Below are 14,395 nucleotides of genomic sequence, written 5' to 3'. Positions count from 1 at the left end.
AACATCTGTATCAATTCAGACAAATGCAGACATGAAGCTGATCATAAAAATATAAAGTATAATTTAATGAGAGGAAATATGTACATAACATTTCAGTCTTGAAGTCACAATATTTACTCGATATCCTCAGGTCAGTAATGTCTCACTGATGATGTTTCACAGCATCTTCAGACTGGTGTTTGTCCTGAGGATCAGCTGATGTTCTGCACCAGTTTCAGAAGAGCTTCTCTCTCCTGGTTCTCCTGCAAGAGTCTGAGCACCTCCTCCAGAGCCTCACCTCCTCTCATGAACTCCTGTCAATCACACACACACACACACACACACACACACACACACACACACACACACACACACACACACACACACACACACACACACACACACACACACACACACACACACACACACACACACACACACACACACACACACACACAATTAATGGATTCAAATGGAACTGAACAAAAGTGTTCCCAAACAAGACTCAAATGCGCCCCCTGTTTGTAGTTATGTGGTCAAACAGATACATGTGCTTCTTACATGGAACCTTTTGACAAAATCATAAAAAACAAAATAAATAAAAAAAAGTTTGCATATGTGTGTTAAGTAAAGTATCATATTTGTTCCATCAAGCTTTTATGGCTCATATAGTCTGATACAGTGAGAATATGGAGGAAAAACATCTCATTTTTATTTAAGAGAAATATGCAATTTGTGGCAGTTGCTGATATTTATATGATGAATTTCTGCTGCTTGTAATGTAAATGAGATCTTTATAGCAGTACAGCAGATACTGACATAAAATGATCTAAATATCAGTGGCCACTCTAAATCTCCAATAACAGTCTTAATAAGATTAAATTAAAATGTTTTAGAGGCTTGGGAAGATTATTCCTCCACTGAGGTGAAAGCAGTGAAAGCTTCTGGAAACAAAGGTTCCTCAAAAAAACCCTGATGATCAGATTTGAGTTTCAAAAATGATTAACGGAGAATCAAGAAAAAACAAGCTGCTTCAGTCCAGTAAGTGTTCATCTAAAAATGTAATTACAGTTATTCTGATGTTTTTACTTCAAAATCAAAATCAGTCAACATTTGACAGCAAAAACACACGTTTGCACAATTACACTAAAAGACTTTCTGTTTGTATATTAGTGTGAAACAGCTAAGTTTGATCATGATGATCGTTTAGAAGCTCATGATACAGTTGTTTTATAGGGTTAAGCGGCAGATGCAGCACAGGTTCAGAGCATTACCTTGATGTCACGCGTCACATATCCGATCCTGTGGTCCGTCACACGATCTTGACTGAAGTTATAAGTGCGAATTCTCTCCGACTGAGATCTAGTGCCGACCTGAGAGACACAAACACGTTTACAACGTAATAAAGCCTGCTCATGTTAGTATTACATGTCAGTGCTACACTCATGATTATAACTATAGTAAAGGGTTGTTTGTTGTATTTAGTGTGATCATCTTGACTGAACATGTGATCTGACAGGTAAGCTCACCTGTTGTCTGCGAGCGGCGTGCGTCTGCTCTTTCTGTTGTCCCACGGTGCTCTGGTAGAGTCGGGCTCTCAGCACACGCAGCGCCGTATCACGGTTTTTCAGCTGAGAGCGATACTGCTGGCATTCGGCTACTGTGCCTGAAAACAAGAGAGAGTCCAGATCAACCACATGATAATCCAGACCTGTGACACTCAGACTAGTGCTGTAGTTAGGACCACCTAAACTGAGATCAAAACCAGTCAGCACTTCCAATTCATCTGAAAGATCCACATCTACTGATGAAGAAAATTCTTGACAAAATATTAAAAAGTCCACTGTCAGCTGATTCATTCAAAGCAGCTGATTGGTTCAGAAAACAGAGCTGTGCAGCAGTTCAGCTATGGGTTAGTTTGGAACTATCTTCACTGGCAAAATAGAGTAAAAACTTATTTAAAACTGAGTCAAATGGAATTCACTTAAAGGATTGATCCACTTCCAGTTGCAAAGAATAGTCATTTTTAAAGAGAATTTTTTTTTCTCCATATTGTGGACTTCGATGGTGCTCAACAGATTGAAGTTTAAAAATGCAGCTTCAAAGGACTCTAAATGATCCCAGCTGAGGAATAAGAGTCTTATCTAGTGAAACAATTGGTCATTTTCTTAATAAAATTAATATTTATACACTTTTTGACAAGACAGTTAGGGTGTGTTGAACAACTCCCATCTTATTTTCTCCTCCAACTTCAAAATTGCCCTAAATCACTGTTTTACCTATTTGTAAAGGGTGTTTGATCTTCTTTGCACATTCACTTAGTAAACACTGGGTCGGTACTTCTGCAGCGATGGAGGATGATTTTGAAGTTGGAGGAGAAAATGAGATGGGAGTTTTTCAAAATACCTGTTTTGAACCAGAATACACAGAGTACGCATGTGCATCACAGAGCTAGACAAGACCAGCATTTGAGGTTAAAAAGTATATAAATTTTAGTTTTTTTAAGAAATAACCAATATTTTTGTGAGATAAGACCCTTCTTCCTCGGCTGGAATCGGTTATGTGTTCTTTGAAGCTGCATTAAAACTGCATTTTTAACCTTTAATCAGCGGAGCACCATTGAAGTCCACTATATGGAGAAAAATCCTGCAATGTTTTTTTCTCAAAAAACTATTTCTTTGGGACTGAAATTATGTTTGCTGAACATTTGTTTAAAATCACTAACATGTTTGCAGTCGTGCTCAAACTCATGATCACAGCTCTTTTACACCTAAACTATGCTTGATCAGAGCATATGTTATAATATAAAAAACCAGATACTTTTTTTACAATAATATCTTGAATTTTGTGGGCATTTGAATTAATATTGGTGACTTTTTTTTTTTATCACAACCCCCTGTTAATTTCTGACCTGGCACAACAACAACAAAATAAATCAAATTAGAAACAAGCTATTGATTGCACTTGAAGCAGAAAGTTTGAAGACGCACCTGTGGGCAGGTGAACCACACGTACGGCGCTGTCAGTGGTGTTGACGCTCTGACCGCCTGCTCCACGTGATCTAAACGTGTCTATCCGCAGGTCTTTAGCTGCGATGTGAATATCCACCTGAGGAGATAATGAACATTATGATTCTCACAACTGAACTAAACACACACAGAATGCTATTAAAAGGCTATGGTGCGCTCTAACTAACATCACGTGGCTGCGGCAGCACTATGACCGTCATGGTTCCCGTGTGAATGCGCTGCATGCGAGAGGACAGACCCACTTCAGGAATCCTCTGGACCCGGTGCGTCCCGCCCTCGAACTTCAGCCAGCGGTACACAGACTCACCGGAGATCCTCACGGCTGCGTGATGGAGACCACCTGACGACCCACAGCACACCATCAGACACGCTCAACACGGACTCACAGAGGATGATGGGTAACGCAGCCTACCGTATTCCGCCGGAGTGTAATTGAAGAGCTCAAAGTCCCAGTGCTTATAGGAGGAGAAGCCCTGGTACATGTCAAACATCTCTCTGGTGAACTGCTGGCAGATGTCGCCTACATCAACACACAGACACACTCATCAAACCACCGCCAGAGAATGACTCGCATCTGATCTCAAGATGATCAAACCTCCGGTGGTCCGTCCTGCTGCCACCTCCAGGATTACACTTCTGCTGTCCAGATCATCAGCGGGAACCAGCGTCTCAATCAGCTGAGAACGTTAAAGAAAAACGTGTAATCAACACTGACACTCTTTAATTTATTTTTTTTACTTAAAAGGAACAGTTCACCCCAAAATGAAAACGTGTTCACCCACGATGTAGATGAGTTTGTTTCTTCATCAGATCTGTAGAAATGTGTGATTCCATCACTGTCTCACCAATGGATCCTCTGCAGTGAATGGGTGCCGTCAGAATGAGAGTCCAAACAGCTGATAAAATCATCACAATAATCCACACCACTCCAGTCCATCAGCTAACATCTGGACAAGACAAAAGCTCAAACAAATCCATCATGAAGACATTTTTAACTCAAATACGAGTCTATAGTCCATAATAACACTTCCTCCAGTGAAAAAGTCCATCTTCAGTTGTCTCTCACATTAAAATCCAGCCACATATTTGTTTAGAGCTGTTTTGGCTTGTAAACGGTGCTTGATCTGTGCAGATTTCTCTCCTGATTCAGACCAGACCACTTTTTCACTGGAGGAAGCTTTATTATGAATTACAGACTCAATGTATTTTACTTAAGAATGTCTTAATGCTGGATTTGTTTGAGTTTTTGTCTCTTCAAGATGTTATCTGATGGACTGGAGTGGTGTGGATTACTTGTGGATTATTGTGATGTTTTATCAGCTGTTTGGACTCTCATCCTGACGGCACCCATTCACTGCATAGGATCCATTGGTGAGACAGTGATGGAATGACACATTTATATAAATCTGATGAAGAAATAGGGCTGCAAAATGATTAGTTGTGATTAATCGATTCAAAATCAAAGTTTATGTTTGCATATTATTTGTGTATATGTATAAATACACACATATATGTATATATTTTAAAATATGTGTATGTATTTGTATGCAAACACTTATGCATATACTTCATATTTTACATAAACATTTGACATATAAATGTAACATTTTTCACTGACATATACATATATGTGTGTATTATATACAGTAGTCAACATTTAGAGTGGATCAAAACCTTTCATCAAAGTTGTCCTAAAACCAAAACAATATCCGTTCTTGCCTTAGGACAACTTTTTTGATCCACTTCAAACGTTGACTACTGTACACACAGTACACACACATATATAGTATGTAAACATAAACTTTTATTTTGAATCGAATAATCACGACTAATCGTTTTGCAGCCCGAAACTCATCCTAATCTTATATGGCCTGAGGGTGAGCACTGTTTCAGAACATTTTGATTTTTGGGTGAGCTATTCCTTTAACACTTCTTACCAGATTAGTCAAGTTCCTAAAATGTAAATCTGAGGAACAGTCCAAACCTCCTTGTTCAGCTTCTCTGCTCTTCTGCTCAGCTCCTCATGTTCCTCTCGCAGGAGCACAAGCATCTGCTGGTCTTCAGCTCTGGTGTCTGTAACACATGAACAACATTTGAACATAATTACAGCATACTACTGTCTTCTGCAGAGCTGCTTTACAGCTGAAACAATGTTTCAGAACTGATTCATTTTGTATCTTCCTGTTTATCAAACATTATGAACTGTCATTAGTTAGTGTTAGTAATCTGCTGACAGTGATGGACTCAGAGGTCAGTCACTCACTGTGAATGAGGGTCTGTATCTCTGTCAGTTCTCTGAGGGCTAGTTGAGTTCTCTCAAACGCTTTAACCACCTTCGACATTTCAACTAGTCTCAGGTTTAACTCTCTCCTGTCAGACTCAGTCACCTGTCCGCTGTCTAACCGACTAGAAATGCCGTTCTGCTCATCGATCACGCGTTTAATGTGTCTCTGAAGCGCCTCATTCTGCAGGAGATCATCGGTTTTGTGTCCGTTTGAGCTGCAGAATCTCACAGTCTGAACACGAGGCGACAGGCGCATCACGAGCCGCACCAGAGCCGCCATCAGCCGCACTTTAGCCGACTCCAGATGTCAGTCAGTCCGGTTAGGCTTCTCTAGTAGCAGCTAGCGAACCATTACAGCGAAACTTATTCTTCTAAACTGTGATCGTTTAAATAATCATTCCCTGCGGACTGATGAATATCCATTATTAGTCATAATAACTTGATATTAACCAATCGTCCATATGAAAATAAAGGTCACTCAACCTCTACACGAGAAAACACATGGCTATTAGAAAACAGGAACTGGAATGCGCTGTGGGCGGAGCTTAGCGACCGGCGTTGTCTCTGATTGGTCAAATGTGCTCAGGATGGACTAATCACAGTCGTTTCTGTTTAACACCAGTTCACGACGTTTATTTTAGAATTTATACAGAATGCAGCGGAGCTTTTTAATTTATTTGACAAGTACGAATACTCATAATTAGTTACAGTGCTTGCTGTCGTACAAATGTTTCTAATAAAACAGGAAAATTAACTAAGATTAGCGACCCCTAGAGAAATAATCAAGAAAAAAACTCGCCGCGCTGTATTGTGGGATGTGTAGTCCACATGAGTCTATATGCGCGTTTATGAGGCGTTTCATGGAATCGGTCCAAAGCATCTGCTCACTTGATCATCCACTCACAGTCAGTGTTCCTGCACTTATTTCGCTCATATGAGTTCAGCACAGTGTCAGCTCAGAGTTCAGTGCGCGTTTTCCAATCACACACACACAACTCCCTATTAATGACTGTCAGAGGATAAAGACCGTATTCTGGCTCCACAGAGCGGATCAGCGGTAAGGACAACCTTCAGACAGAGACAGCGATCAGAGGCGGCTCTAGAGCTGGATTCAGAGTCAGGATGGACTCATGGAACGCGCGCGTGCTCGCGGCTGTGACTGTGATCGGATTGATTCAGTTCGTGTCCACTGTGACCCTCCTGCTGCACTGCACTGGATACATCACACAGGTACTGCATACTACACACTACACACATACACTAAAGAACACTGCTAATGCACATGCATAGACTTTCTGGTATGGACTTTACCGTATTCTATATCTATGCATGTGTTACAGAGTTATTTATGAAAAGTGGCGGTGAATTTGAATCAAAAATTGTCTAGTTTAAATATATATTTGTATAATTATATTCAGCTCTAAAAATAATCACAAAACACTGTTATTATTGATCTGAAATGATCTGATGATCACAAACAAAATTGTCTTCTGTAGAGCTGCTTTATAGCTGAAATGCATTAGTTTAATAACTGATGGACTTTGACGATTATTATTGAACTGAACTGAATCAAAACCCGAACTGATCTGAATAGACACTTGATCTTCTGTAGAGCTGCTTTACAGCTGAATTTACAACATTTATTCCCTTAATTCCCTTTTTATGACTGAGAAGCTGTTTCAAAACAATGTGACTTGATTTTAAACATGATTTTATCTAGAAATCATTAAGGATTTGGTCATGTAAATATTCATATTTAAAGGGTTATTTCACTCAAAAATGAAAATTCTGTCAGTAATTACTCAATCTCATGTCGTTCCAAACCCATAAGACCTTTGTTCATCTTTGGAACACAAATGAAGATATTTTTGATGAAATCCGAGAGCTTTCTGACCCTCCACAGACAGCAAGGGTTCTTCCACGTTCAAGAAAGGTAGTAGGGACATCGATTAAATGTGACATCGGTGGTTCCATTGTATTTTTATGAAGCTACGAGAATACTTTTTGTGCACAAAAATAACAAAAAGAATAACTTTATTCAACAATTGTTCTCCTTTTGGAGAGTATCACAACGTGCACACCACACTTTGTTTCCGTTTAGAGGAAAGCACGTGCATGCGTTGTGATATTATTATTATTATTATTTGCACAAAAAGTATTCTCATAGCTTTATAAAATTATGATTGAACCACTGATGTCACATGGACTATTTTGTCTATGTTTTTGGTAGCATTCTTGGCCTTAAATGTGGAAGGACCCTTGAGAGAGCTTTTGGATTCATCAAAAATATCTTAATTTGTATTCTGAAGACGAAGGTCTTACAGGTTCGGAACAACATGAGGGTGAGTACTTAATGACAGAATTTTAATTTTTGTGTGAACTAACCCTTTAAATCTGTCCGATCTAAACCTGTAAGCACAGATGAATGCAGTGTTTTCAGCAGCGGTGAGTGAGTTCATGTTTTAATGGTTTCTTCATGAGTGTGAAGTGATCGCTGGAGTGTTGGTGGATCTGCAGGGGGTTTGTGTGACTCATGAACGTGGAATCAATTTCCATCAGAACTCTGCCATTTCCCTGCTTCCCATTAAGATGCGACTGAAGACGGCTTGTTTACTGCCTGTTTTTAATCTCTTCCAGATAGATTCAGTCACAGCGCTGAAAAACAACACTGAGGTACGAGGTTTTGTTTGCTTGCTTTTCAGTTGTTTTGTTGTGTAAATATGTTCAAGTGTCCCTCATTTTCAGAAACATCAGTCTGAAGATCTCAGAAGAATATGAGTTTTGATTGTTTTAAAACAGGCTGTTGTTAAAGACACCGTCCTGAGTGAGAGACTGACACACGACAAAGAAAATAAACGCAGACAGTCGACGCCAGCAGCTCACCTGCCCATCAAACCATCCAGACAGATGCAAAGTAAACACTCCACACAAATCTCCATAAGTCTTAGTGTTTTTGTTGTATATGTGATTGATAATGTTGTTTTCAGGAGTGGTTCGTGCCACGCTCCTCCACTGGAACCCCGACCAGGGTCATCTGTCCCACTTCGGCTACCGCGACGGACGAATCCTCGTCCAGAAACCGGGCCTGTACTACATATACGCCAAAACCTGTTTCCGTCACTACGAGAGTCTGGAGACGGACGCCGGTTCCGGTCCGGGTTCGTCCGACAGCGGCGTGCAGCTCATTCAGTACGTCCATCAGGAGCGGTTGGCGTCCGGCTCGCCGGTGCTGATGAAGACGGGCAGCACACGCGTGTGGAGGACAGGAGGATATCACATGTGCTGTCAGCAGCAGGGCGGCGTGTTCTCGCTGCGGCCCAGAGACGCTCTGTTCGTCAGCGTCTCCAACTCATGGATGCTCGACCCCGAAGCTGAAGGAAGCTACTTTGGTGCTTTCAGGATCAGCAAATGAGAAACGACTCGATGTGGATTTTACATTCCAGATTTCAACTGAATAGACATGCATTGCTTTTAAAGGGTTAGTTCACCCAAAAATGAAAATGTGATGTTTATCTGCTTACCCCCAGGGCATCCAAGATGTAGGTGACTTTGTTTCTTCAGCAGAACACAAACCAAGATTTTTAATCAAAACCGGTGCAGTCTGTCAGCCAAATAATGGAAGTGGATGGGCAACAAACCTTTAAAAGTAAAAAAACATGCACAGACAAATCCAAATTACACCCTGTGGCTCGTGACGATACATTGATGTCCTAAGACATGAAACGATCGGTTTTTGCAAGAAACTGAACAGTATTTATATCATTTTTTACCTTTGATGCATACAGCAATGTCCAACTGTCATGAGCACGAGCTCATCATCCGCTCGTTACACATGAACACGCTCTGGCGTAGAATACGCAAACACCGGAAGCGATCTGTCACATGAATACGACACTCATTGTTTACACAGTGCACAGAGACTGTGGGTATAGCGGCTATTCAAAATGGTAATCACTTGCGCTTATCCTGATTGTTCAAACTGATTCAAAGCTAAAAGATTACGTTTGATTGCGCAAACTCATCCGGGACTTTTCACCGATTTCCCCTTACGGCGTTTGCGTATTCTACACCAGAGCGCTACTTGTGTAACGCTGCACTGTAAAAAATGACAGTGAATTTAACTGTAAAAAACTGTAAAAATGCTACGGTAAAAACCTGTGAAATGGTTAACGGTAAGTTCCCCTTCTATATACGGTGAAAAACTGTGTTGGACATTGCATTTAATTTTACGGTAGTATACCGTTTTTTTATACCGTCACGAGCCGCAGGTTGTAATTTGGATTTGTCTGTGCATGTTTTTTTTACTTTTAAAGGTTTGGTGCCCATCCACTGCCATTATTTGGCTGACAGACTGCACCGGTTTGAGTTAAAAATCTTGGTTTGTGTTCTGCTGAAGAAACAAAGTCACCTACATCTTGGATGCCCTGGGGGTAAGCAGATAAACATCAAATTTTCATTTTTGGGTGAACTATCCCTTTAAATAATGCACATATTTAACTGGATTATGTTGTATGCATACTAATAAACACTTTTTAGTATTTTCTCTGGTGGATGTGTGTGATGTGATGAACACCGGTGCATCTTCATCTGTGTTTTTCTGTATGATTATTTATGACCCGGTCTTAGCTGTTCTCAGCAGTACATTTATTATTGCGCAACGTCAGACGGAAGAAAAACAGCCGTGTTGAGAAACAGAAACACACAGTTCTAGAGCGATCGTGACTTCGGCCCATACGTCTGTCTTCAGCAGGATTAGTGGTTACATGCTTCAAGACTACATGAATTATAAATGAATCTTTGGATATTTATATATATATGATGTTTTACTATTAAGTCCAACATGTCAAAGTGACCTTAATTTTCTGTCTTCAGTTACAGACACGTGTGATGTGTTTTTAGTTCTGAAACCTCATGTTGTGTTCTAGTCATTTTGCCCTGGACAGGATTTTCTCTTTAATAATGTTATCAAACTGACTTTGCTTACACAGAGTATAACAACTTACCAAAAAAATGTAATTTTTCTCAACTTCTCAACAGACTCAGAATTTGGTCAAAATGTTGTGATAAAATAGAATATAGAATAGTGAGAGATATTCAAGTTTCTAAAATAACTGCAGATACTTTGCCATAAACAATTATAACAAAGTATTTGCACTTTGTTTTCCTAGTTTCAGTAAGTGTCTGGATAAACTGGATTAATTCTGTGTGGCTGTTTGGATGCTTATTTATTTTGAGTTGAATTTATTTATTTATTTATTTTATTTAAAGCAAAATACAGTAGTAGTTCTAAACTACAGGTAAATGCTGGTTAAGCGTTGCAAAAAATGCTTTACTTGCTTAGATTTTTTTGTCTGGTTTACTGCCAAAATATCTAAAAATTCTTAAATCAGGAAGGATTTTCTAGATGAGTAAAAATTATTGTCTTGTTTTCAGAAAAAACAAGTCAAAATTAAGTGAGTTTTTGTTTAGAACAAGCAAAATAATCTGCCAATGAGGTAAGAAAAATAATCTTGTTTTCTGTTTGAAAAAAAACATTGCTTACCCCATTGGCAGATTATTTAACTTGTTCTAAGCCAAAAATCATTTAATTTGGACTAATTTTTTACTCGTCTAGAAAAGCATTTCTTGCAGTGAGTGCTGTAGGTCTCAGTGGTGATTTGTGTAAGGTCACCTATATTTTCTCAGGTCTCAGGTCTTTCATCATCCTGGTAAACCAAGAACAGAAAGCATCATAACTCAGTGTGTGATTTACAGTGAACATCCTGGACAGTCATCAGCCACAGATGGTCCAGCAGAAAGATGTTAATCACTGCAGAGATTGAGACACACCCGACCAAAACCACATTAAAAAACAACTTTTCGTATTGACTCACCCAGGAGAAAAGGCTAACAAACCACTGTAATACTACTCTAGATAATGTCTTCACAAGGGTTTGTGGATGTTTTCGTCTGTCGCTGTCACGTGACGGCGTGAGGATTCAGCACCACGGTCAGCAGCTCAAGCGCCGCAGGTTTAACCTTCACAGTGTTCATCAGGAACATCATTAGAGCAGGAGCAGAGCGGCGGATCGTTTGGGAAATACCCATGCGAGCGTCTCATCCTGTTTGTGTCCAGCAACACAATGTGTGAGACTTCCTCTGACATGGGCAGGGCTAGAAATAGACGCTGAACAATCGAGTGCAGGCCGTATATGTGTCAGAAATAGCAGAACGGAGTAAACAGCGTCTGAACGAGAGCTGAAGATCAGGATCAAACATCCAGCATGACACAATAACAAAACACACAGACCAGTCAAACAGTCCAGCCTCTGATCTGCAGCAAGATTTACACTCAAGTAACATCTGAACACGGACATCAAACACAGACATAAAGACTGACCGCAGGCGGTTTGATGGCGCTGCACTCAAACAGTGAGATCCAGACGCCGGACAAACCGTCTGAGACACACTGAGACACACTGAGAACACACAGACGCCGCAGGAGATGCTCACTGTATTCAGCTGCCATTACAGTATAAGAGCAATATCAGACCCATCTCAGCTCAGACCTGACAAGTATTAAAGATCAGCTTCAGAGTCCAGTGTTGGGAAAGTTACTTTTAAAAGTAAAGCATATTGCATTACTCCATGAAATAGTTACTAATTGTGTAAGTTACCTTTTTATGGAAAGTATGGAAGCCTGTTTCCACCACTGAATAAAAAAAAAGTAATTGCCACTTTTTATCTCACAATTACATCTTGCAATTCGGACTTTTTTTTTTTGAATTGCGTCATATAAACTCGCAATTCAGACTTTTTTTCCCACATACAATGGTAAAGGGTTCCAATATCTTGTTTACATTTTAAACAGCTGTCAGGAATATTTGGGTTAAACTTATGTAGTTTAACCGGGGTAATATATGTCCGCATTTATATTGCAGCAATCTGCATCTAGTATTTACACTATATGTTTGCGCAAACAAACAAGAATCCATCCATTCATCTTTAGAAATATCTTCCTGAAGGTCATTTTTCCATGCAGTTAAATAGGACATTGAACTTTCTTTTGAACCCTCTAAAAGTGTATTATAAAAAAAAGACAGATTGCCTTTATCCCTTAAATGTTTTAAAGTATGTTCTTCTATAGTTGACAAAGAAGGCTCTAAATAGGTTTTAATTTCAGAGTGTATAAAACTTCTTATCTGTAGATATTTGAAGAAGTGCTTCTGATGAATATCGTATTCTTTCATCAATTGTTGGAACGACATCATTACACCATCCTTATATAAATCTTTTACTTGTTTTGCACCCTTGTACGTCCAATTTTTAAATCCCCCATCATTTGTCCCTGGCACAAACATTGTATATTACCCCAAATTGGCGTCAGACTTGAAAGTTTAATTGTTTCACCTAAAAAGTCATGAGCTTCATACCATACACAAATAGAGTTTCTAAGGAAAGGATTATTTGTAGATTTTTTTAGTACTTTAACTGGGGAAGAATAAAGATACATCTGTAATGGAGTTGTTATTCCATTTTTTTCTATATCTATCCATGCAGGAGGGTCTGTTTCTATGAAATAATACATAGTGGAACATAATTGAGCTGCCCAATAATAGAGTTTTATATTTGGTAGTTTAAGCCCTCCCCGCTCATACGGTAAATAAAGTAGAGACAGACGTAACCGAGGACACTTGTTATTCTATATAAACCTTGTGAACATTTTCTTGAGTGTTACAAAGAATGTAGCTGGAAGTGGAATTGACTGAAAGAGATACAAGAACTTTGGTAGAATTGAGATCTTTATAATATTTATACGTCCAATCATTGAGATTGGCATTGCATTCCATCTCTCCAGCTAGTCCATGACTTTTTTTAACAATGGGTCATAATTAATTGAAATAATCTATTTTATATTTGTGACTATCTTAATTCCTAAGTATGTAAACTCTTCTTGTAAACTGAAAAATTGCCTATTGTTTGTATAGTTTCTCCTTTCATCCTTGTGAACAAAATGTTTTATATGTATTCGAAAAGCATGAATATTCTTTCTTGCTTGGATCGAGATACCTCCAAATCTCAACTAAATTTAAGTCAGTCATATACTTCAAGATCATTTTCTTAGACTGTTGATGGGTATCTACTCCTGAAGAGCGATCATTCTCGGGGTTTAGTACACAATTAAAATCTCCTCCAATTACATAATTTCCGGCATAGGCTGAGATAGTGAAAAAGAAATTCTGAAAAAAAGAAGGGTCATCTACATTAGGAGCGTATATGCTTATTAAATTAATATGTGATGTCAAAACTGTACCATTAAGAATTATGTGTCTCCCTAACGGATCTATATATTGCTGTTTTAACTGAAATGGGATGGACTTATGTATAAGAATCATGACTCCTCTGGCTCGAGAGGTGACAGATGCATTGAAAACTTGCCCTGGCCATCTCTTAGTGACTCTACTAACATCATCTTTTAATAAATGAGTTTCTTGTAAAAAGATTATGTTTGCTTTCATTTGTTTTAATCGACCTAGCACTTGTTTAAGTTTTACCAAATTATTTAGTCCTCTTACATTCCAGCTACAAATGTTTATCTCCGAATTATTAATCACTTACCTACTTATATAACCATGTAAATATCGTAGGATATCGTCGTTTGTGGCCGCTTTATCTTCACTTTGCAGCTCGGCTAGCTTCTTGCTAGCTAACAAGTCAAGTCAAGTCAAGTTTATTTATACAGCGCTTTTTACAATACAAGTTGTGTCAAAGCAACCTTACAGTATTAAAATAATAAGATAAAATGTCAATAAAAGTGCAAAAGTTCCATATTGCAGCAAAGTCAAATTGGAGAGGACTCATCTGGTTCCCATGGCCTTGTGCCGGTGGCTGTTTAGGGTAGGAGTTCTTTCTGATGATCTGTCCCTGGGGCTCATCTAGTTGATGTGGTCTCTGCTGACATTCGGCTGTAGGTGTTTATCCACCTCTTGGTACGGACTGGATCCGGGGGACTGCAGTGACCATCTGATCTGGGTACGGACTGGATCTGGTGGCTATGGTGACCTGGGAATAAGAAACAAACAGACTAATATTAATGTAGATGCAAGAGTTCCAAGTTGCCACA

The 14,395-nt window shown here is 39.2% G+C and overlaps 2 protein-coding genes across 2 annotated transcripts; one reads left to right on the top strand and one right to left on the bottom strand.

Moving 5' to 3' along the window:
- Nucleotides 1-44: 44 nt before the first annotated feature.
- Nucleotides 45-5,785, bottom strand: mtrf1 (mitochondrial translational release factor 1). The gene is made up of 9 exons (XM_073852318.1): nucleotides 5,272-5,785; nucleotides 4,993-5,081; nucleotides 3,604-3,685; nucleotides 3,421-3,528; nucleotides 3,176-3,348; nucleotides 2,970-3,087; nucleotides 1,509-1,645; nucleotides 1,254-1,352; nucleotides 45-293 (listed from the first exon to the last, which is right to left on the bottom strand). Exons 1-9 carry the CDS (start codon nucleotides 5,570-5,572, stop codon nucleotides 192-194), a joined length of 1,209 nt encoding a protein of 402 aa, XP_073708419.1. The 5' UTR covers nucleotides 5,573-5,785; the 3' UTR covers nucleotides 45-191.
- A 428-nt stretch (nucleotides 5,786-6,213) lies between these two features.
- On the top strand, nucleotides 6,214-10,496 carry LOC141347365 (tumor necrosis factor ligand superfamily member 11-like). Its single transcript, XM_073852369.1, has 4 exons — nucleotides 6,214-6,522; nucleotides 7,930-7,965; nucleotides 8,092-8,206; nucleotides 8,280-10,496. The coding sequence occupies exons 1-4, from the start codon at nucleotides 6,415-6,417 to the stop codon at nucleotides 8,702-8,704; spliced, it is 684 nt and encodes a 227-aa protein (XP_073708470.1). The 5' UTR covers nucleotides 6,214-6,414; the 3' UTR covers nucleotides 8,705-10,496.
- The last annotated feature ends 3,899 nt before the right edge of the window (nucleotides 10,497-14,395 follow it).

This window comes from Garra rufa, chromosome 12, assembly GCF_049309525.1.
Source record: "Garra rufa chromosome 12, GarRuf1.0, whole genome shotgun sequence".
Taxonomy (NCBI): domain Eukaryota; kingdom Metazoa; phylum Chordata; class Actinopteri; order Cypriniformes; family Cyprinidae; genus Garra; species Garra rufa.
This window is presented reverse-complemented; position numbering and strand designations above follow the sequence as displayed.

Bases quoted from the DNA above. Each gene is read 5' to 3' on its own strand.
- mtrf1 (XM_073852318.1), bottom strand. From the start codon at position 5,572: ATGGCGGCTCTGGTGCGGCTCGTGATGCGCCTGTCGCCTCGTGTTCAG. The intron at 1,353-1,508 runs GTGAGCTTACCT...TGTGTCTCTCAG, and splicing joins ACGCCGCTCGCAGACAACAG to GTCGGCACTAGATCTCAGTC. The intron at 294-1,253 runs GTAATGCTCTGA...TGTGATTGACAG, and splicing joins ATGTGACGCGTGACATCAAG to GAGTTCATGAGAGGAGGTGA.
- LOC141347365 (XM_073852369.1), top strand. From the start codon at position 6,415: ATGGACTCATGGAACGCGCGCGTGCTCGCGGCTGTGACTGTGATCGGA. The intron at 6,523-7,929 runs GTACTGCATACT...AATCTCTTCCAG, and splicing joins GCACTGGATACATCACACAG to ATAGATTCAGTCACAGCGCT. The intron at 7,966-8,091 runs GTACGAGGTTTT...GTTTTAAAACAG, and splicing joins CGCTGAAAAACAACACTGAG to GCTGTTGTTAAAGACACCGT.